Below are 24,412 nucleotides of genomic sequence, written 5' to 3' on the forward strand. Positions count from 1 at the left end.
AACATGTACTAAAGGATCCTGTCTACAAAGACCACCTGTCTTAAAAGACCACTTTTTGTGTTTCCCTTGGGTGGTCGCTATAGACAGGTGAGACTGTAATTGACTATGCTTGGAGGGGCAATAACTCAAAACGTCTTTTTATCTCGTTAGCAATAATGATCTCAAACCAAATTGATATAATTTACATGTAGAACTTTGTATTCTGATATCACTTGGTTTGTAAGTGCAGAGTAATGGTTATGTGTAATTATTCATATAATATGGCCAGTCCTTTGAACAGTGTAAAATTTGTATTTGTGTACAAATTTCAGCTCATTATAGTCAATGTTTAAAATTCTAAAATCAGACACAAGTTAGTGTTTTATTAGAAATCCAACCTTGACAGCTAACTACTACTGGTGACAGTTTGAATGAACTCGGACAAAAAATGAGAAAGTTGTTTAATCACTATTGGACTCTTCAAATTTGTTGAATAGGTAATGTCTCTGTGATGTAATATATTCAATTTCTCTCAAAAGCAGAAGCGTTTTAGGGTCTAAATTTCCTATTGCTTATAATACATCCACAGGGGCATTCAAATATATTAACATTTTAAAGAATTACTATCCATCCAATGGATATGTAGAAAATAACTCAAATATATTTTGACCCATATGATTCAACATTGGTATTCTATATGTGTTTAGAAAAAAGTTGTTATTGTGAACAAATTGCCTTGATGTTTTCTGTCATGTCTAAAACTTGAATACTATTCTTTTTTATTTCTATTTTTTTTTGTCTTATTCCAAGTAAATGTATACTTGTAAATTGTTTGTACAAAATAAAGTGCAATATTTTTTTAACTGATATCATCTTGTCTTATGAGATTATTGGTGTGAGATAATGCTGACATACACGTAGCATCTGTTATTCAGCTCTCTATAGAGACAATGAGAGCTCCATTCCAGCTGGGAATACTATGAATAGAGATATTTCATTTCATTTATTTCCACTTCAAGATAAAAGACAATATTATATAATCTTCAAAATACAAACATATACCGGTACAGATATCTGAAGTGGGAGGATCATGAAAAGCACATAAATGGCCTGTTAAAAATGATACAAAATAACTATAATTTTGGTTTAGTCCTGGTAATTGGTGGCAAGCAATGTTGGGAAAAACAAAATTATCATTTACAAACCAGGGTGACATGTGGTTATAATTGTTTTATGGCTCAACAAATGTTTTTTAATGACAAATGCAAAATTAGAACCATTTTGGGGGCCCAAATTCAATGCAAATGTACCGGGGGGGGGGGGGGTGTAATCTATCGAATGATGGGATGCATTCATCAAATTATCTGTTAATTTACATTTCTTACCAGAACTCGCCCTTCTTTTTGAACACCATACACATTCCTTTCTTTCACTGCTTTTATTCAATTTTGCCATACTGTAGCCTGCTCATCTTTCACTTCCTGCTTATTTTCCTCTCTGCTCTCTCATTTCTTTGACTCACATATCTTATCACACATCTCTCATTTCCTCTATCTCTTTATCAGCATAATACTTTGAAACTCGGTTATACCCCCCATCACACTGCTAGACCAATTCCAATCCTAATGATTACCCAACAATATCTTGCCATTTCTGTGTCAATGTAATACCGTACATGCATTTTAGTTTGGTCTATCATCGGTCTCGTCTATGCGACTGAGGTATAAAAGTGTACTTTACAATGCTCTGTGATTTATGGTACACAAGTATTTCAATCAATCAGACTTAGTACTTTCTCATGCCTTTTGAACACAAATCAATATCTTCGAACGGTACAAGACGCAATAATAAAGCAAACTCGTAACAAAATGTATCTTGTTTTGACGCCAATACTGGACGAATCAGGAATTGCATTTTTTATTCAATAAGTTTTGTCACGTTCTCTCAAGCTCGTGTGATCGAGGCACACAAGGTTTTGGTACGTACACACTAAGATATGTACAGTTCTTTTCTCCCACATACATGCTCCACACATTATTAAACCGAGGCTCCAACTCGCTGGAAGCCACAATGACGTAATAATGTAGAGCGCATATCGGGCGATCATTCCATAGTAAAACCTTGTGAAAGAGAGTAGCCTATGCAGGTATACAGGCATAGACATACAGAGACAAGAAAGAATGAACAAAAAACAAGAGGGGATCACTACTATATCATATCAGAATTGAACTATACACATGCAGTCTCTTTGCTTTGATAATGTACCGTAATATACAAGAAGTTATCAAAATTCACTTAATACTAGCAGTTTATGATCATAGATAGATGCACTCGCTACTTCGTGCACATGTAAAGCAAATTGCAAGGGACAGTTTATGAGCAAAAGGAACGGAAAAGAAAAAAAATTAACGTGCTAGAATTCATTTCTCGAACTAGAAAACAAACGAAAACCTGAATATATGCACAATGAGAAACCAATTTGGTACACACTGCATCGCTGCTACTGACACTTCACGTGTGTTAGTACCTTTGAATTCTTTACACAACTTCAAATATAACATAAATACCTGGATTTAGACTCTTCATAAACAATCCACAACGTAATGAAATCACAAATATGAACGATGGAGCGGTACGATATGTCGCTGCTGTTCAATCTACTCTTACAAGAGACAACCATGAATAATGACAACTCTGCTGTATTCTTTAAATAACCTCAACATCTTATAATGCCATTGGCAAAGCGCATGTAGGATTGAACAAATCAAACTCGTTGGAAAAAAAAAAACACATACTGTGTATGCAAAATCCCATTAATACAAAACAAAAAGTGTTGTTTTGAACAAAGAAAATGAAATATAAAAATAGCAATACATGTAAGTGTATAAACAACGAGGTGACAAGTTCAAAGATTTTGACGTATGTACATACATGGTAATGAGCTACATGATCCAGGCCTGCTGTTAGTATGCTTTAACATGGCTCGGTAAATCATCATCTCAGTCAGATTATCACCGTCTGTCTGTGTTTTCCTCCTTTAATCTTAGTAAAGATTAAACAAAGGGAACAAAAATAATTCCCATTCGACAGAGACGACACATACATGTATTTTCAAATATGAAGTGAAAATTGAAAGTTTTATCTCTTTCTGATTGCCGACAATGTGCAATAAGTTATGCAGTAAGAAAAAAGATTGAACATATGTACACATTAACTCCACTATAGTCTGTTTAATCAGAGTCCAGTATTTACAAAATAGAAAAACAAATTTTCAAAGGAAAACAAAATTGATGATAAGTTAAACTGATAATCAAACAAAGAAAATACAACGGTTACGGGCTGTTTCTGTACATCAAAGAACAGCCGACTTCATCTAATAGCGCTTACATTCATTTTTTGTCTCATTGGCTACCGGCCAGAAGAGCGTTACTCAATGTTAATCTATAAGATTTATTGCTCTTCTGACTCCGGTCAAATGATATATACAATGTCCACTCATGAATGCTATGGAATACTAAGTGGTTTAAACGGACAGAAAACACTTCAAAAGTATATACTTTAGTCACCTAATTATGTTATCTCATCATGAAACACTCAACATAATATCGTCAAACTACAAACACTCTGGAATTTAATCATGACACAATTTATTAATTACTTACATAAAAATGAAGTTTTGTATCTTCAAATACTGTACTCTCTGAGTAACAAATAAACACATTCATTGTCTAAATTGAACTGTCATCATTCAACATATACAATACTTAAACCACTGTAACGGTGGATTTCTATTTCAATATATATCTTTCTATTCCAAATGTATGTAATGGAAGCTAGAAGAACACAGGAACATCAGTCAAAATGTAACTTTTTGCTGGTATAGGAAAAATACAAGACCTTTAAATGTGTGATACTACTACCATTCAGCATCATATATTTTATTCAAGCTACGTATCATCGATTCTAAATATCTCTCATAACATACAGCCGAATCAAGAACATAAATTTCAACTTGCATTTGTTTATCCCAATCAATAATAAATGCGCATCGATCAAAACATGCCTCTTATAATGCTTCTCAAATATGTACCTTAAAATATTCTAGCACAAGTTTCAAAATCAGCATTTATAAATATATCTGTTTCTTCAAAACATTCATTCTTGTTAAAGTGATAACCTTTTTTCCAGCAACTGTTCAAATTCTTCAGAAAAAAAACGAGCCAGCGAGTCGTGTCAGCCTCACCGAAGCTCAAATATAAAAAATGTTATGAAAAACATCTCATCCATTCCATGCAAGGCAGTCTCTGACTATGTAAAATAATCATCAGATAAGACTCAGTTGCCCAGCATCACCCGCATAGGATGCTGGTGGCGTAACATAATTTCTCTTCCTTTTTCCAACAAAAACCTTGCACTTCTACTGTAGCTTCCTTTCAATGTGCCTTGGCTGCACGCTCTCTTCTTTTCTACATTTTCCTCTCAATTCTGTTCCAAACCAGTGTCTATACTCACAGTAAATGAACTTTTTCTGCTAACTTGAATGTCTCTGTTCTTTACTTCGCACGAATCCTCCTTCCAATCTGAGAAGGACGTGAAATCATTTCTTCATCAAAAAAACTGAGAACTGTCAGTATCACTGTTCAAATTCACCAATTTGGTCTAGTTTTCCACTTTGTCCGATTTCTCCTTTGAATCTGCACCCTCGCCCGTTGTCTTGCCGAAGAATGCCTTGGTAGAAGCTAAAAGCTTTGCTCTCTCCTTATTCTGCTCTGCCTTGATTTCTTCAGGAGTCTTCAGGTCAACAGGTTGTCTTCTGCCGGTGAAGTGGCTGGGAGCTTTGGATAGCTTGGCGCTTGGTCCCGGTAACCCTGCCAGGGACTTATTCTTGTTGGCTTGGTATCCACCCTGACTACTGGCTGCTTGCTGCTTCCCTGGCTGCTTTGACTGCGGTGTAGGCTTAGCCTGTGGTGGTGCAGTCGATTGCGAGATGGAGGTCGACAGCTGTGGCTTCTGTATCTTTGGCGCTGACTGGCTCGTCTTGGGAGCAGGTGGGATGATCGGTTGAGGGTTAGGAGAAGGTCCTGTTGGCAGATTCACACCGGCACTGCTTGAAGGCATTCGCTGAGGTGGCATGAATTGGGCGCCACGAGGTGGTGGGGGACCTTGAGGGAAAGGCATCGTGAAACGCATCCCCATCATGGACATCATCTGAGGATTGGCCTGGTTGAACATCTGCGGAGGCATCCTGGGGTTGTTGGAGCCAGTCCTAGGGTTGAATCCTCCTCGATGAGGCAGAGGAGGTTGGGCTGGCGGCGTGGAACTTGTCGAAGTCCCCTTGGGTGGTGTCGACTGCTGCTGCGGTGCTGATGAAGATGGCGGTGGTTGACTTACTTTGGATGTCTGGGAGTAATTAGGCTTCTGACTCGCGTTGGCTGCAGTCGTGGCAGACGTCATCGAGTAGGGCAGTGAGGACGTCAGAGATGCAGGATGTAAACTAGGCACTGTCGCATCAGCATCAGGTAACAGCATTCGCTGAGCATCCGAGCTCCTGGGCTGACTGTATGATTTCCTATCCTCGACACTGTAATGACCAATGGAAACGGGGGCAGCGCTATAGCTCTGGGGCTTACTACCAATGCCTTGATCAGCTGGATTGTAGCTGCTCACTCTGTTGCTGTATACAAGATTGCCATATCTTTCCTCCTGCGGCTTGTTGCTCGCAGCGGGAATGCCGCTTCCCATCTGCCTATTAGGGCTGAAGGGTTTGGCATCTACATGCTGAGACAGGTTGCTGCTCCTGCTTCCAGACGAATCACTGCGAGACAGCAGATCCACGGGTAGATCCATGTGTATGGAGGGTGTGGATTGTCTATCCATACTCAGACCAGACGGGATGCTCCTGGCGTGGTGCTTAGGTTGAGTCCCGATATCCCCATAGGCACTAGCGTAGCCTCCCACCGGAGCACCGATGGGGTGAACGATGGGTTGGGACGCTTGGTGAGCCTGCTGAGGGGCGATGGGGTACTGGGAGGATATGGTCGTCTGTGGAATCTGGATGGGTATGGCCTGCACGGAACCCTGCAGGTTGGTGGAACGGCTACCCTGGAGGGTATTGAAGAAGTTGGTGCTTCCCACCTGCGAGTTTGCAGCGGCTATTCCCTGGGCACCGCCGCTGAAGAAGGATGCATGCTGGCCGTGTGTTGGATGGTGGGTTGGTGCATTGGCTGGGGTTTGGTTGGATTGCATGGCTGCAGCTATCAGAGTGTTGTTGGTCATCATGCCAGCCTGCTGGGCACCTAACTGAGACGTAGCTCTCTGCTGCGGACAGCAAACAAGAAACATAACAATTTATCAGTAATACAAAGAGCAAGTCTTATTTATGTAACCTATGTAAATTTATTGAAATAATGTCTCTTGCAGTATGAGATATGCATTTGTATTTTGTAGTATTTTAAGTTGTAGTTAAGTTTGTAAAGCGCCAAGGGAACTTTTTTTTTATTAAGCACTTTAGAAATATTTTTTGTATTATTATTATCATTATATTCAAGTGATGACAATTTTTGAGTTTGAGAGAGTTAACGGTGTCCAGCAATCCTCTTTCTAATTTGGGAAAACCAAATGGAGCACATATCTTTAGGAAATATTGTATTTACATCTTAATTAAAGCTCCACTCATGCTACTATTAGCTAGCAACTAGCCAACAAAACACAACATATAGTAATGTTTCATTTGATATCACAGTTTTACATCTCACAAGAAATTATGCATGGTCCTCTTCTAACTGATTTTAACAGGACTTGCCTGTGTCTAGGTCCATTGCAGTATACTGGAAGAGAATTGACAATAAGAAAGTGAACCGACATACCTGAGTATACAAGTGTGATTGCTGCCCTCCGGATACAGTTCCAAAAGGAACACTAGAAACAGTCTTGGTGAGGCCTCCCATGGTCGCCTGTGGCTTCATGATGACGGAGCTCGTATGGCTAGCGGTCAGACCCAGATCATGGCCTGGTCTCGTGTACGACGGTGAGCTGAGGTTCACGTAGGAATGACTGGGCACCTGGTTCTGGGAGAGGCTCACCGACAGGATGGGACCAAAGTTGGTATGGAGACCCGTAGGCGGGGCTGGTTGAGAAGCTTGGGCGGGTAGGAATCCCGTAGCGGCCTGTGGGTAGGACTGCTGCTGTGATGGGGCACCGGGAGCAGGGGACGACGGAGCCATGCCGGCAGTCTGGCTCAAGCCGAACGGTAAGTTGCCGGCGGACTGGGGCTGCAGGAGGGTGCCTTGGAATGAAACTGGAGTGAGGAATGCTGGAGTGCCCTGGAGAAGGCGCGAGGTGTCGGGGCCCTGGAATGAGTACTGGCCCGACGTCCCATGAGAGAGAAGTGACTGGGAGTTGGTGCTGCCGATTCCTCCACCGGGTATTCCCACAGCACTCCCTGCCAGACCACTGCTCAGTGAATTCCCCATATTGTAGGGCTGAGCCAGGAGCACTGAGGATGTATAGGCCTGCTGCTGTTGCTGTTGTTGTTGCTGCTGCTGCTGATGTTGTTGTTGTTGTTGCTGCTGCTGATGTTGTTGCTGCTGCTGTTGTTGTTGCTGCTGTTGTTGTTGTTGTTGTTGTTGCTGCTGTTGATGCTGTTGCTGCTGCTGTTGTTGTTGCTGCTGATGTTGGTGAAGTCTTGCTTGCTGTTCCCCACCAATGTGCTTTGGATTGTAAGCAGGGTGATCCAAGATGGACGAGGGAAAGGTGGCAGCCGGGAAAGCACTTGTGCTCGTGTAAAGAGACATTCCTTTGTTCGGGTATCCTGCCGAAGTGAAGATCTCTTGAGGAGATTCCACCTCTGCGCTCGCACTCGAAAACTGGGCAAATGTTCTGCTGCTTGGGACAGTCATCTCCATATCATCTCCACCCATGTTTGCATTCATATTAGCATTCAGCGAGGCAGTGAAGGACGCCGATGTCGGGACATCATTCTCTACCATATCAACATCGCTCGTCGGAAAGCTTCCAAATGTGATTCCCGACGCTCCGCTCGCAGGTAAGATGCTAGCTGCAGAATGACTCAACTGACCGGCACCAATATCACTTCTAGTATTCATATCCCGGTTAGCTTCAGCTCTCTGGATATGCTGCTGATGCTGATCACTGGCCGTTGATGCGGTCATTGAGACCAAGCCTTGCGATGAGAGATTGGCTTCACCGAGGGTCGGCTGAGGAGCAGGAGGAGCGCTCTCGTCAGCGTCCCACAGGTTCCTTGCACGTTCTATCTTCATGTTGAGCTCGTCGGTAGCAGCAGTGGAGGTAGGGGATTGGACGTTACTTCTGTTCTGGTCTTGTGATGATTGGATCAAGCTGGACTGTCCTGGGCGTCCTCCAGGGCTGCCAAGAGCTTGTCCATTCTGACTCATAAGACCATTTGGACCAATCACCTGTAAGGAGAACCAACAAAACAGTACACATGAGTGTCTGATACAATGTCTACAAATAATGTTAAGTCCTTTATCAAACCAGGGCCCAATTGCACAAAACTTACCACTGATGGTAACTTTGCCATCAATGGTAACTACCATGGAAACCTTGATTTTGATTGGCTGTTGAGCCCTGTTACCATGGTAGTTGCCATTGATTGCAAAGTTACCATCAAAGGTAAGATATATGCAACGGGCCCAGTTCTCTTCTGGTTGAAATGCATTAATGGAACTGATCATTGAGTAAATTTTGGGGTTCAGACCTACACTAATATTAAACATTGAACCACCACCATACCTAGCCTCAACATCTTGATTTCAATCACAACATTGGAGATTCTGATAATATCTTCTCAAATACTGTATACTAGGCCTGAGTCATGTCGGGATTTTCATAAACCGGGTCCCGACGGCCTTGTACCGATCGGGACCCGGTGTCCCGAAATCAGCTCGCAGGATTTGTCACTTGCCTCTATAAAAAGCGCATATCATCAGTATGTCCCTTAAAAGTGACCTTTTTTATCAATCAAATTAATAAACACATGCCTACCTCGGCTCAGATCGGTATATTATTCCATTTGACATTATTTTCATCCATGATTGGCGATGTTTAGTGCCATTTCCGTGCCTCTAAAAGTAAAAAAACTGGGGCAGAAATGGAAAGACAACATTCGAGCCGCCATTTTGATTTATGCAGGTTGAATAAATCTGGTCAAAAAATATGAATGTTATAATAATATAACGGCTTTCTAAAAATTTCTTCTGTACAATATACCGATCATATAATATTTTAAAGACAAAATAAATATTTATCTCTTATTTTAAACATCGCATGCTTTTTTTTTAAAGCTGAAAATTACTTGGTAATCAAGAGTTTCGATACGGATAGCCGTTGCAAGGCAAGTTCAGACTAGTCTCAGAAAAATGCGCAGTGCTCCTCGTAAATAGCTGTAATGCGTGCCAGAACGAACCCAAACAAAGACGTGATCGTAACGAGAAAAAAATCATTAAAAACTACGAGAGCACAATTGGAAAGACAACTACTGCTCAAAATTACCATAATCAGATAGATAACTTGGACATAGAATTCAATAATCGCCCAAGAAATGTCACAGAAATTGTGATAATCGAGGAGTAACTGGGTACATTTTTATCGCAAGGAGCCTGCTGCAAATACTCGAATCCTTTGTTATACTGCTTTTTACCGTAGAGGACGGTATTTGCCTCGTATAGCCTCGTGTTCAATTTAAACACGTGTATAATTCAGATATTGCAGCAGGCCCTTCCGATAATGATTGTACCTATAGTAACTCCTTAAATATCACTATTTATGTGTCTGTTCTTGGACAACTATTGTTTTCTTCCTCCAAGTTATGTATCTGCTTACGATAATTTTGAGTAGTTGTCTTTCCAATTGTGCTCTCGTAGTTTTTAATGATTTTTTCTCGTTACGATCACGTCTTTGTTTGGGTTTGTTCTGGCACGCATTACAGCTAACGAGGAGCACTGCGCATTTTTCCAAGACTAGTCTAAACTTGCCTTGCAACGTATCGAAACTTCTTGTGATTACCAAGTAATTTTCAGCTTTTAAAAGAAGCATGCGGTGTTCAAAATCAAAGAAAAAATATATATTTTTGTCTTTTAAAAATTATTAGATCGGTATGTTGTAAAGAAGTACTTTTTAGAAAGCCGTTTAATTATTCAAACATTAATGTTTCTTTCAACCTGATTTATTAATCCTGCCGAGAGACCCGGCCAGTACAGTAGCTAGCTAGCAGCTGGCAACAACAACCCCATGGGCCGGGCGAACTGACTTGCAACCCATATTTATATCACTTATCAGCAGTTCGGATTGATTCAGGATGAGCTAGAATATGATTATGGTAACCATTAAATACTTAAGTTTTTAGGTGGATTGATTTTAGTGGTGTGCAAAACTGCAATTTCTTTCATATTTCGTTATTTTTTTCGGAGCGTCGGTTCTCAAAAAACGAAACCGGGACCCGACGGCAACGGTCGGGTCCCGGTGTGATCGACCGTACCGACTCAAGCCTACTGTATACAGGACAAGACTGCAGAATTGGGTAAATTTCACCCTGAGCTAGCAGCCATTCTGGGCTGAGGCAGAGGCATCTTACAATCAAATGAAAAAATAACATGAAATTAAAAAAAAAAAATTAAAACATCATTATCCAGTAACAAGGACATTTGAACCTACCCCAGAAGGCTGAGCCATATCCACTGTAAGTTTCCTCATTGCAGCATCCTCGCCTTGTGTCGGAGCAGTCTTGTCCATCCTACCACCACTGGACGCATACGACTGGCCGTGGGTCGATCCCTCGGCCACGCTCTGTAAGCCCTGGGCGGGGAGACGTGAAGAGGGCGGTGCGAGGTCTGTCGACCAGTCTAGTTAGGAGGAGGTCAAGGGAGAATGGTTAGACTGCTGACCAAAAGCAAACTTGAACTCTGACACCAGAGCTACATCACAACAACAACACAATGGGTGGTAGTCTTGAAAACGGACTAACTTTAGTCCATGGTTTAATCACCCGACTAAGTATAGAATGCCAAGTGTCCATATGAATATGTTTTTGAATAATTTAATCTGTCAATAAATTAAAACAAAATGTAATAACATATTTAATAAACAACAATATAACTATGATATAATTATTTTATGGTAATTTAGGAACATCTCAAATTATTCAAAAATATATTCATATGGACACTTGGCAATCCATACTTAGTGGGTGGATTAATCCATGGACTAAAGTTAGTCCGCTTTCGAGAATATTGTATCAAACCATATTATGTTCATGAAAATGTATGACGAAAAAAAAAGATGCAGAAACCAATAAATCAAATCAAATAAAAACTTACCATTGGGAGAGCTCCTTTGTGACGGTGGATTGGATGTATGATGATCACTGTTGAGTTCCACACCGCTATCATGCTGATCGTTGGACGACTCGGGCTTGCCCTGCTGCTGGACTGCAGCAGGAGCAGCTACACCAGCCTTTGGTACAGCAGGCATAGAAGGTTGGGTACCTGGTCCTGCTGCTGCTGGTGGTTGAGGACCAGATAACAATGGAGGCTTCTCCCATGCGTTGCTGGGTGGTGGAGGGGGTGCCGGCGCTGCACCAAAACCACCAACTATAGAATAAACCCAAAACATAGGTTCATTAGTCCACACACACGATCAATCACTATCAAAAGTGAGATTTTCATGTTGGGGAGGGGTTGCAATCACAACAAGCCAAAGTAAATTGCATATAATTTATTTAATAGCATTTCAGAATCAAAGCTTAACACGTTTGTACTAATAAAGGTAGACTTTGATCTAGTTTATTCCTGAACAATAAGCTCAAAACAAACATAAGCTCAGTTCTTTTTTGAATTGATATTATACCAAAATCATACCTTTTTAATAAATCCTTCATCTTTAAAGCTCTAACATGACCCCATTAGCCATAATCTGATTTAAAAGGGGTGAAGCATGACGAGATTATGTGTCTTTGTCATGGCCTGACTCGGGGGCCAATTGGGTATAATACGACTACAGACAACAGGGCCGCAGTATTCATGTGCGTGCAACATACGCAAAACCGAAGGGTGAGGAGAACTTTCGCTCTGTGTCGCAAACAACAGCGCTAATCAAGTCCATTCGTTTACGTGCAGTTGCCCAAAGATGCCGTAGATGGCGTTAGCCAGTATTTGCCATGCTACATCCCCTTTAAATTCATATTACAAGACGAGAGCTATCTCAAATACTCACCTTTCCTAAGAGAATGTGTTGGGGCCATATGTAAACCCACAGCAGATACAGGGCTTCCCATCAATGGAGGGATGCCTTCTGTGCTCAAAGGCCTGCTACCAGGTGCTTTGTTCAGGGTACCTGTCCTGGGTCCTGTGCCGATGGGCGTCACCGAGGCTGGATCCTTCATGTTCTCCTTGGATGCAACCGGCCCTCGCATCCTAGGTGGAAGCTTCTGGTTGGCGTGGCGTGTCTTCATAGGGGTGCCCAGTTTGGCTTTCTTTCCAATCTATCAGGATGAAGAATGGTTGGGTATTGAATTCATTTAATGACTAAAAATAGGGGTCAAGGTAACTAGAATCATCTATCTAATCAAAGTTGTCCACCACTACATCACAGAAGAATTACTGATTCACTCATTTTGAAGAACCCATACTTTCAGTGATTACAACTCTCACAAAATTATAGTTTTCTCATTTTTGTTCGATTTTTATTCAACTTTTCACCAGTCCACTTCTCAAATTTTTCTGCTTTTCTTGAAAGTGGTTAGCTCTAAAGGTTGAATTTCCCTTGAACAGCCTATACTAAGAGAAATGTGCATTGTTGTTGTTATTTGTTATAATGGCAATCGAGAACTGACTTTAGTCACCAACGCCTTTCTTTTTAAATATCTTTCTCCTTTTTAAATATATATTGTGAATAAAAGCGTAAACAAATTAAAATTACCTCTGATGAGAGTGTCTCCATCTTTTTCCTCTCGTATTCAGCCGCTTTCTGTTTTCTTGAGAGCACTGGTTGAAATCCTGCATCCGGGGTCAGAAGCTCATCTGGGTTCTCCACTATCACTTCAGGGACATCGTCTACCACGACAACACCTGGAAAGACAAACATGATAGGAAATATTCATACATCTAAAGCGGGACTGCACTACTTGTAGCTACTTGCGCCCTCTATATAGCAAACAATGCCAAAGCGGTGACCATTGGTCCCCCATGATCCCCTTTTTCTTAACCACCTGTCTAGTGACCTTGCAGGACTCTCGGATAGTCAACCTGTTCGAATCATCGAACCACTCCTACTACCCACCCTCTCCAACCGGTGCTATAGTTCTCCTTAGAACTATAAGTTAAGAAAGATAATCAACAGTCCTTTTCGGGACTACACACACTACACACACTCAAGAAAGAAAGATTACAGAGAGTCCTTTCCAGGTCACCCCAATTCTCCCCCCCCCCCCTCTCTCTCTCACATGGTGCAACCGCAAGCCTACTGTATAATATACATTGGATCAATCAGCATAACCATGATCCTTATAAAACAGGGTCTCTAGACGGTCGGTGCTTGGGGAAACACTTCCTAGCCTTATTTACAAACCAATGCAATACTTTTCAATTCATCAAAGCTTGATCACTTACCATAATTGGTGTTAATGTCATAGGTAGCAAGAACGTCTATCCTCTTGTCAGTGATGATTTTGGTCTTTTCCCTTGAGACAGGCAGGCTGACTGGGGTCGTACTATCCAGAGGCTTCCCCATCGGCATGGTAGCTTTCTTAGGATGCATGCAAGCATTGAGAGCATTCTGTACGATGTAGAGATTATAATTCATATCATCAACTTGATTAGGTATTACATTTCTAAGAAAACAGATTTTTTTTTGTTAACAGATTGGTTTTTTTAAAACAATTTTTCATGAACTGCTCAAACATAGGGTGATGGATAGACGTCTTCATTACAGAGAACTTACAATTTTTTTTTGATTGATCCAAATCAATTGTAAGTCGCAAGTGTGCAGTCTCCTATCTCTTATGTACATAGTTGCGATTGATATCAATCGTAAATAAGGTGCGATTCATATCAACTGTTTGTAAGACGGGGCCCTGATCTGCATCGTGCAGCATCCTTTTCAAAGTAACTGCAACTTGCAGACAATTAGAGATGTTATGATACTACAAGACATCGGACTGTTGTCTTTTGTAAAGGATACCTGCAATATTTCATTCAAAATTCTTTCAAGCAGAGATGTTTATTTGATGATTACAAACATTATAAGGAAGGGCCCTGTACTGAAAAAAAAATGTATAATCCAATATTCCTCCAGCAAGTACAAGCAAAACTTACATTAACAGATCTCTGATCATCATAGATTATTGTATCCATTCTGTAGACATCAGAATGGTTCTGTTCCGAGCTCCCTCTCTGCTGTCCTGCACCGCGCTTCACAAAAGGGCCGTTGTCGGACTTCCTCTCCCCACCTCGTCCACGTCCTCCCCTCGAGCTTGGGCCACGGTTGTCACGACCATTCCGGTATCCCTTGTCTCTTCGATCTAGAAACAAAGCAAAGAGATTACCAAGATGGTGAATCCTTCTACGATATCATAATCAGGAGACTCTTCCAAACCCCAAATTAGTTGACTTTTGAGCAAACATAGGAAATGGTCAGCCCTTGAACTATTAAAAGAAAAACAAAGATCTGACACAATTTAATCATATCAAAGCAATGAGGTATAATTTCCTGGATGATTTCCTACTCAAGACGATGCCAAGAACTAAATGTACAGAATTAGTCATTTAGAGACGTCACTCTATATTAGTTTGCGTTTTCTTTAGTGATTCAGAGCATTCAACTATTTGGATGAAACGTAAGAAAGGACCTAACAAATTTCTTTTAGGCAATTGTGAAGACCAGATTGATGTTCATGGTGCACCTTACTGCTCTGAAAGTATTTTTAAAATTAGTACAAAAGTTAAAGAAATAGTTTGTACCATAATCTGATCTGTAGCTGTCCCTATGGCTATTGCCGGGTCTATCTGCTCCCTGCCTTTGATTGGTGGTCGGCGCTTTCCTCCCGACGTCTCTCCTATCGTTTCTGGGTCTGCTTTCGGGATTGCCGTTACTACGAGGAGCACTGCCGCTGTCCTTCACTGCCTTGTTGTCAGCGGAGGTCTTCTGGCCTTCTGATGCAACCTCCTTCTCTCTTGCCTTGTGGTCATTGAAGTTACTGCTCTCCGATGCAGTCTCCCATTCATCGTTGTTCAGATCAGACGAGTTCTGTCTTGGTAGGGGCGGCCTGGATGCTCCCTTTGATGCTCCGTCGCTATTGTTGCCACTGTTGATCTGACTCCTATCATTGGTCTCTTTGGTCCTGCTGCTAGCCATGTCCGACCTTTGGTCACTTCGCTGAGGTCTTACTCTACCCCTCCCGTGAGAATTCTTCTGGAACCTAGGAGGTCTGTCAGGTCTTGGTCTCCTGTAAGCACCCCTTCCTGGTGGACCGTCTCTCGCATTCTGCCTCATCTCGTCTTCCCTTCCTCTACCTCTTGGCTCTCTATAGCTATCTCTTAGGTCGCTATCATTCCTGAAGCCACTATCGTACCTTTGCGTGCCGTCTCTTGAAGGAGGTGGTCTTCTATCATCTCTTGTGTCTCTCCCGTCCCTGCTGTAAGAATCTCTCCCACGTCCCCTTGAAGATGCACCCCTTCCTCCACTTCCTCCTCTCCCTTTCCTCAACGCACCTCCACCTCTCCCTCTTCTTGATGGCTCTCCTCTAGGTAAGTTACCCCTCTCTGTTCCATCTCTATCCTCGTCAGCTTCCCCCCGCGAATTGGGAAATTCTGAAGATTCTTCCTTCATCTCAGATTCTTTAGGTTTGGCCACTTCATCAGCGGGTTTCTCTGCACCCATAGGAGTGGCGTCGGTGCTTTCTAACAGTGGCTTTGGTTCGGTTGGTTTGGCCTGCTTGGGCGGTTCCTTTCTCTCTGGAACTCTCTCTACACTCTCGTCACCTGAGCTTAGATCCGACTCCTCCTCCTCTTCTCTCCTCGTTGGTCTCCTGTAACCTTGCCGACTACTAGTTTCAAGTCTTTCCCCCCTTCCTCTGCCTCTCCCTCGGATGCCCGTAGTGTATGGCCTGAAGCCTCTTCCACGATTACTGACTTCATATCGCCCCTTATCTCTTCTGTTGGATGAAAGACCTTTGTCATCTCTTCTAAGCGGAGGTCCCCTTTCATCTCTCCTTCTGTTAGAGTCAGCCGAGCCTCTTCCACGACCACCTGACCTTCCTCCTCTATCATGCACGTCTCTCTCATCTCTCCTATCGCGCACGTCTCTCACGTCTCTCCTATCACGAGGTGGCCTCTCTTTACTATCATCCACTTTGGGTTTCTCATTTACAAGATCTTTGGGTTTCGCTCCATTTCCTTTCACCTCAGAAACATCTTTATTTTCAACTTTTTCATTTTGAGAGTCTTTGGTCTCTTTATGTAATGGAACTTCCTCTGATTTGCGTTCATCAGCAACCGCTTTACTCTTCTGATCAACATAAGTTGCTTGTTTTTCTTCCACTCTTTCTGTATTCTTCTCCGGTTGGCTGCTTTCATTGGGCTTTGAAGGCTCCTTGAGCTTTAACCTCTGACTTGTATCTTGCCCTTTCCATGCTCTGCTTGGTTCTGGAGGTTGAGATTCTACCTTCTTTGCATCCCTGGAATCACTCCTCGAACCGGCACCCCGCCCTCCGGTTTGCTCATTGTTTCCTCTTCTATTGTGCCTCTCATCTTTTCCATGAAAGTCACTTCGATCCCGATCGCTATCCCTCCTCCTTCCTTTCTCGTAACGATCAGCCTTGTCATTCTTATCAAATTTATCTCTGCTTCCACTTTTCATATCAACCAAACTGCTTGGTAGTGGCTTAGAATCCCTCTGCGGTCTCCTATCCCTATCAACACCGGGCCCAATTTTAACAGTCTTTGATGGCTCAGATGTGTTCTCTTTATGATCTGTGACTGAGCCGATTTGCTTATCGTTTTCACTTTGAAGAGGTTTAGCTTCTTTACCGAGATTCTTCTCTTGACCCTGTGTTTCCACCTCTGGTTTTTGCTCTACTCTGGAAGGAGCAGCGGACTTTTCTTGGCTAGACTGCCTTGGTACTACTGCATCCTCCGAGCCCTGGCTTGCAATCTTTTCTCTACTTGGTCTATGCTCTAACCTCTGGTCTTGTTTTGGTTCTTGCCTAGATCCTTGCCTCTGATCTTGTCTTCCAACTTGCCTTTGATCTTGCTGTCCTTGCCTGAGATCTGGTCTTTGATCATGCCTAAGGTCAGGTCTCTGATCCTGCCTAGGATCTGACCTTTGATCCTGCCTATGGTCTTGTCTGAGATCTGGCCTTTTCTCTTGGCGTGCATCTGATCTCTGATCGTGCCTTTGATCAGGTCTTTGGTCATGCCTATGATCATATCGCTGATCCGACCTCTGATCTTGCCTCAGATCGGGTCTCTTTTCTTGTCTTTGGTCCTGCTTCTGATCCACTCTGTGGTCTTGCCTAGGACCTGGTCTCTGTTCTTGTTGATCAAGCATTCCATCTGGTTTCTGCTCCGGCCTAGGACCATGCCGTGATGGCTCCTGACCTCGATGGATATCCGTTTGAGACTCTTGGCGTCTTGGGATTTCTTTCGGTGCTGCGTCAGACGGTATTCTTTGATTGCGGAACCCCCTGTCGCCACCCCTTCCTCTGTCTTCTGCCTCTGTTCTGCTTGGGATCACTGCTTGCCCTGTGGCTGTATCACCTTCTCTCACATCTGGTGAAAAGTTGCTTTTCTCCTGGCCATCACTACTTGTTTCAGAGTTCTCTCGTCTTCTCTGGATATGAATCCCTACATCAATAAATGGATAGATACAAGAACAAGGAAAAATTAGACATTTATTGAAGTTGTATGTATCCACAAATTTCTAAGGCCTCTCTCAATTATTACACGGTCTGAAAGTCTGAAATTTACCTACAATTTACAAGAAAGTTTACTTTTTACTTTTGAAAAACTCTCTTTTAACATTACAAATTTAATGATAATCCAATATCAAAATAACCACATTAAGTATACGATACAAAAAACCAAAGACATCAAATGTTTCACGGTGTTACAATCATAAATAAAAAAGGACCAAAATTCAGCCAAGTTTAGTGAAAGAAACCTTAGATAGACTTGACGTTGACGAGTGCATGGTGATTTTGACACTGCCTGAAGTCTTTGCAATAGATACAATTATTCCTCCAATAATTTAATACAATATCAATGCCAATATTGCATTGTATGATGTAGACATACTGCAAGTAGCAAGAAAACATTGGCAGATAATCACTGGTAAATTGATGTTTGGTCTACAACCAGTTTGTCTACTACCCAATTAGTCTATTCCCATGGTCCACATGGTTTAATAAGCATTTAGTCTAATGACCATTTGGTCTAATTTCCATATGGTCTAATCTCAATCAGCCTACTACCCATTTGGTATATTGATCATTTAGTCTAATTCCCAGTTTGTCTAATGTCCATTTCGTCTACCATCAATAAGGTCTAATAATCATTAGACCGATTGAAAATTAGACTGAGTGAGCAATGGACCAATTGGGTTGTAGGTGAACTGGTTGTAGACCATACAGCAATAATCAGCGGTCACTTACTTCCAGGAGGAAACTGCCTTGGTTCTTGACCGAATGGGGGTGTGGTAGGTGTGGTAGGACCACTGCCGCCAACCCAGTTCCCTCTTCCTCCATCTCTACCGTGCCACTGCTGGTCCTGCAAGGTAAGAATAAAAGGTTGGTTTTAAACGACATGGAAGAAAAACAATGAGTCTTTTGATGGACTGACTCTGAATATATTACAAAGAGAAAAGAAACATTTCAATATTACCTAGATTTGCCTATATCGCATCACTTCTGCTTCTGCTCTTCTACAACATACCTGCTAACCTTTCCTAACAGAAAGCATAAATAACTTTAAACAGAATTAGGAAAAGAGTCTATTTTGTATACTTTTCACACAGAAATTTTCAGAAAAAGAGAGGAATTCAGGGTTCATTACACGAGCTTGAAGACCTATATAATAGGAATCGTTCCTCCCAAAAGGAATGATGGCAGCCATGCTACAACTACACTGCCTTGAGGCCATAATGATGTAGGCATACCTGTTGTGGGAAAGGAGGTTGTCTACGTTGCTGGTGGCCATGCTGTTGCTCCTGTTGCGCTTGCTGCTGCTTCAAGAATCTAGGTGGTATGTTCCGGGTAGGCTGACGATTATAATTTCCACCTGAGATGAAATATACACAAAATACTCATGGATAGGAAAAGGCAAATGTGGTATTGGCCCTTTTTAATTAATCTGGTAAATCTGGACAAAATCTGCTACCAAACTACTGCTAAAGAAATGTTTCTGATTATTATTTCATGTCTCATTGATGAGTTTTCTTTTTAAAGACAAGCCAACAGATGACAAGACAAGAGGAGAGTTTGCTCTTCAGCCATGTATGTGTGACTGCAAAGAGAAGTGAAGTGCATTACCAGAAGGTATCAATGTAGGAAATATATGTGAACACTTTATGTGAACACTCTATAACAAACAAAAAAGGAATATAACATGAATTAACAGATGCTCATAGAGGAAACTTGAAGGTAATACAAAGTTTTGGTATGGGGTCATGAATTTGGTTCAAATGAACATATTGGAAGCACATCCTACAATATTCAGTGATCGTTGTTGCGTTTGAAATCGAGTCTATAGAAGAAATTGTAAATGATAAACTCTTTATGTTGTATAGCTCCCTCTAAAGGTTAAGATATTAATTTAGCATTAAAACAATGTTTCTTGACTAAAATCGACCGATTGTCTACTCCCGTTTGGAAATTATATATCACAACTGCATATTCTAAAATGTTCATGGTCGCAGGTACCATTGGATGGCCATATAGGCACTATTTGAAATTTATCAAAATTTACCGGGAGCACCGGTAAATTTTGATATTAAAATTTTTTCGAAGTGTTATAGGGGTTAAATTTTCTAGTGCTTACAAAACATCCTTAGGGCATCCAAATATATCAAAATTTTCAAGAATCGCTATCTGGCCATTTTCAAAATTTCCAAAACTTTGTGTTACCTTTAAGCTTGATTAGATAGGAAAACACATTATATATTTATGTAAATGTCACTAAAGAGTCTTTATAAAGTAACCGTTCTCAAGTGAAAGAAGGAAGTGTGTCAAAATAAGAGAATGAAAGAGAATTTACAAGTAAGCTATAAACATACCATCTCTTCTATCCCTTCCTTGTCTCGAGCCATCACTACTGCCACTCTCTGTACGCTGCCTCTTGATGACCATGCCCTCCCTGGAGTAAGGCACTTCACCCCTCTCGTGGTCCCTCTCATAATGCCTCTCTCGATCCCGTTCCCACTCTCTGTCACGGTTGCTATCCATCTCCCTCTCTGCGGGCTTCTCCCCCTTCGGCAGCTCGGAGGCAGGGTCGCGTTTGGGGATCTCCCTTGGAGCTGCTGGAGCAGCTGCTGGCACCGTTGGCTCTGCTGGAGGTGCTGCTGCTGCTGGAGTGTCTCCTTCCTTGAGCTTCTGGTCCCGGGCTATTCTCTCGTCCAGCTGTCGAAGCTTCTCTTCAGAAGCGGCCTTCCGAATTTCCTCTTCTTTCTTCTGCTCTTCCTCTCGGCGCTGACGAGCTCGTTCTATGTTGGATGACATCTCGCTGGATTTGATTTGCTTCTGATGCTTCCATCTATCGTCATCATCATCAACGGATTGCCTTGAATGGCCCTGTAGTGGAATACAAAGGAACTTGTAATATGGCATATTGATACCTTCAGATTGTTCATATCCACAAATGGTAGATAAGAAGAAAATACATTTGACTTTCAAAATGAATAAAATACTATTCCTGAAAAAATATCAAAAGCTTATCAAATTAACAAACAGTGACTTATTTTGAGCATGTTCGATGGACAGCTCATGTACATAATAAAAATCTTTCCAACAATTTCGAGATCAATACAAAGCCTGTTATATCTGAATACCATAGATTGGCATTAAAACAATATACTACTGCAAAAAGGAGCAAGTACTAACAGAGCAATTTTTTTTAATACAGAACTTTAACCAGCACTGTAGTTCATTAGCAGAATTGTAACATGCAACACAATTGAGACCAAAAAGAAGAACAAAAAATCATGGCTCTCACTCTATAATCAAGAATAATGTAAAAAACACATGTACTTTCTTATGAGGTCAGTATAATAAAATTAAAAAACTCAAATATTTCAGCAAGCAAAGCAAGATAAAAAGAAAATTACAAACTCTAAACACAAAAATTTTGCATAAGAGCTGATTTACAATGTCTCAAACAATCATTCGTACCCCTATAAATCAATGATTCAACTGAGGATAAAACATTCATTACTCAACATTTCATTTTACTGACTGATCACGTACAATGCATCGCCGATAATAGTTCCCTTTGTTCCAAAACATGAAATGAATATACATTTTTTCTCTCACAAATATATGCTTTATGGACCCAACAAATTATTTGTACACCTCATGTATTGTTGGCTACAAGTCCTGCTTATTACATAGTAGGTCCTCCTTTGGCATCAGTAACTACACGCAGCCTCACGAGCATACTCTGGACAAGCTTCTCAAAAACTGTTGGATCTAGGCTGTTCCATGTGCACTGAACCGTGACTTACAAGGCGTCTTTGTTGCTTGGACGGTTTTCTCCATCTCATCCCAAAGGTGCTCAATACGGTTCAAATCAGAACTCTGAGGGGTCACTAGAGTACTTTCCACCACCTTCTTGGCTAGGAATGTTTTATTGCATTTGCTGAGCATGTGTTTTAGAATCATCTGCAGTGGAAGGGTGGTTTTGTACACCCCGAGATTCATTCTTTCTTCAAACCCCACACCAACATACTTGACAGTTGGTTTTAGGCACAGGGGGCTGACTTCTCCTTTGAAGTACGTCACGCTTTCCTACGACCATCAGATCCAAACACATCGTTATTAAAAAGCGTAATCATCAGACCAGAAAAACGTCGTCCAGAAGCTGACAGGTATGTCAACATATTCTTTGGCAAAATGAAGATGTTTCAACAAGTTTTATCCTTGCTTTTGGTTCATAGGTGACAAGTAGATGTATAATTTTTCGAATTCATTTTCCTTCAAGTAGCCTTTTTTACAGGTATACAAATTGTTTGAGACACTGTATATCAGTTCCAAAACTATGAAAGCATGCACGTAAAAACACAAAGCAGACTGGCTATGCTTGCATCCATGCACATTTCTTCAACTTCCTTTTCAAAAGCTTAACAATAGTATTTTCTAAAGGAGATCACAACTCTTATGGCGCATTGGCAAGTTCAAGCAACCCCTGAAATATGCAGACTTTAACATTAGGCACCAAATGTTACAATCATGACCAATAACAATCTACAAAAAGGAGACTTTATATGGGGATTTGGATAAGATTGCTGGAACAAACTACACAGAAGTTTGCATATATTGGTGTCTTAGTGTCTGTTGATTTATTTTAAAGAACCAAAATGACAACTAAAGAAAAAGAGGCAAAAGAAACACCACGGCCCTGTCTCATAAAACTTGATATCAATAGCATCAGACCTGCCAACCTCTGGAGTTCAAAAACTGTATTCTTTAATACCAAAAGTTGTATTTTACTGACAAAAGTTGTATTCTTAAAACTAAACATGGACTGTTACGCGGATCAATGCCTCTAACAGTTCCTACATACAGGAAAACAAAATTGTTATGGATCATTGGTTGAATATGCATGATTTCGTCACACCTGGTGTGTTCGATGAACCAATGAACATCCCCAAATTGCTGATGTGAGATACTTTATATGACAAAATGGGCATTTTGCCATTGAAAATGGCACACACACACACAAAAAATATTTATATATTTTTTTTTTTTTAAATCGTATTTTATTGAGGAATATCGTACTGTCGTAATTGCTTCTAAAAATCGTACTAAATACAACTAAATCGTACTGGTTGGCAGGTCTGTAGCACATGCTAATTTCTATGACAAATTTGCTCTCAGGCAATCAGATGTCATGATTTCAGTAGCTTTTAACAGTTATTGTAACTTATTATTGATAACACGTTTCATGAAACAGAGCCCAGATATGGAGTTTAGGCACGAGATATGTACATGGATGAAGCAGAACAAAACAAGAAGATTCAAGGCAACAGCAATCATTGGGAACAAGCTCATTAGGTAACTTAGGGTTTTCACAACTGATGGACATAAAACACAAGCCTCATTCATATTCAAATAAACACAAGGATGTATTGGGGGGGGGGGGGGGAGGGTTAGAATTGTGCAATCATCTGAACGCATGAACACTGCACCAATTCCTTCCAAACAACTTTTAATTAACAGCAATAAAGGGTGTTTTGAGGGGTGCATGCATAGTGACGGAGGAACAACGAAAATGAAGGTAGGAACTGGGAAAGGAATGACTGGCTGACTGACTGACTGGCTGGGCTGAGCAGAGCAACAAGTTTATACCTTGCTCCCGTGCGAGTGGTTGGAAGGTGGCCTTTGAAAATGGGGTGGCCGACGCCCGAATTGTCCGTGTGACGGGGGATGGTGATGGCCTCTCTGGTCGTACGGGGCTCGATTCCAATCCTGTTTCACAAGCAAGGTCATCGGTCGGCCGGCCGAGGAGAGAAACACACAGAACTTTACCACTGCACCCCTTTCATACTCTTTTTCACACACCGGTTAATTTAATGCGTACAGTTCCCAAGAAGGATTTGTGCACATCACCAGTGCCTTTCCATAGCTTGTGTTGCATACTAATCAATCAATTACATTTCTTGTTATTCCTCATGTAGTTATTTTAATTTCTTTAAGAAAGTGAAAGAGAAGTGATATTTACGCATGAAACAACCATAAAAAATACGGATATAGTAAGCTGACTTTATTTAATTGATAATGCAAGGTAAATATCATTTCCTTTCACCAAAAAAAAAAGTGGGGGGGGGGGGTACTTCAAATGAACATGATTACTACAATATAAATTAGGATCTTGAATGCAATTTTTGACACAGACTATTACCTCATACAATAGGGTGGATTCATAATTACCAGCACCCCCACCGGCAAGCTGGATTCTGACTGAAAATTTGTACTCATTTTCTAGCTCCAGGGTACATTTTTACATTGAATAGGGCCTTCCAATCTCCTTTGCTAATAATAACAATAGGAGAAATTACCCGACCAAAAGTGACCATGAGTAGGGTCAATAAGACATTTATGGAATCAGTCCAAAATTCAAACCTTTCCCACCAAAAATTCTGATTAAATCCTCTTATCTCCGAGGGTATATAATAATGTCACAGATGATATTTT

General features: G+C 41.2%; 1 protein-coding gene across 3 annotated transcripts in view; it reads right to left on the bottom strand.

Moving 5' to 3' along the window:
- Positions 1-1,852: 1,852 nt before the first annotated feature.
- The window catches only part of LOC591477 (protein PRRC2C), a 33,668-nt gene continuing 11,108 nt past the window's right edge, over positions 1,853-24,412 (bottom strand). Inside the window, exons 11-23 of one of the 3 annotated variants that reach the window (XM_030984470.1) lie at positions 23,567-23,686; positions 20,281-20,794; positions 19,165-19,286; positions 18,662-18,776; positions 14,973-17,855; positions 14,328-14,533; positions 13,623-13,788; positions 12,934-13,082; positions 12,229-12,496; positions 11,334-11,606; positions 10,672-10,859; positions 6,846-8,414; positions 1,853-6,294 (exon numbers count right to left, since the gene is read on the bottom strand). In XM_030984470.1, the coding sequence (XP_030840330.1) occupies positions 4,639-6,294; positions 6,846-8,414; positions 10,672-10,859; positions 11,334-11,606; positions 12,229-12,496; positions 12,934-13,082; positions 13,623-13,788; positions 14,328-14,533; positions 14,973-17,855; positions 18,662-18,776; positions 19,165-19,286; positions 20,281-20,794; positions 23,567-23,686 (8,229 nt within the window). In that variant the 3' untranslated portion in view covers positions 1,853-4,638. Of the gene's footprint in view, positions 6,298-6,845; positions 8,415-10,671; positions 10,860-11,333; positions 11,607-12,228; positions 12,497-12,933; positions 13,083-13,622; positions 13,789-14,327; positions 14,534-14,972; positions 17,856-18,661; positions 18,777-19,164; positions 19,287-20,280; positions 20,795-23,566; positions 23,687-24,412 lie in introns of all 3 variants that reach the window. The other 2 variants (XM_030984465.1, XM_030984474.1) reach the window with 2 other exon arrangements.

Source organism: Strongylocentrotus purpuratus, unplaced genomic scaffold, assembly GCF_000002235.5.
Source record: "Strongylocentrotus purpuratus isolate Spur 01 unplaced genomic scaffold, Spur_5.0 spur5_contig_833, whole genome shotgun sequence".
Classification (NCBI taxonomy): domain Eukaryota; kingdom Metazoa; phylum Echinodermata; class Echinoidea; order Camarodonta; family Strongylocentrotidae; genus Strongylocentrotus; species Strongylocentrotus purpuratus.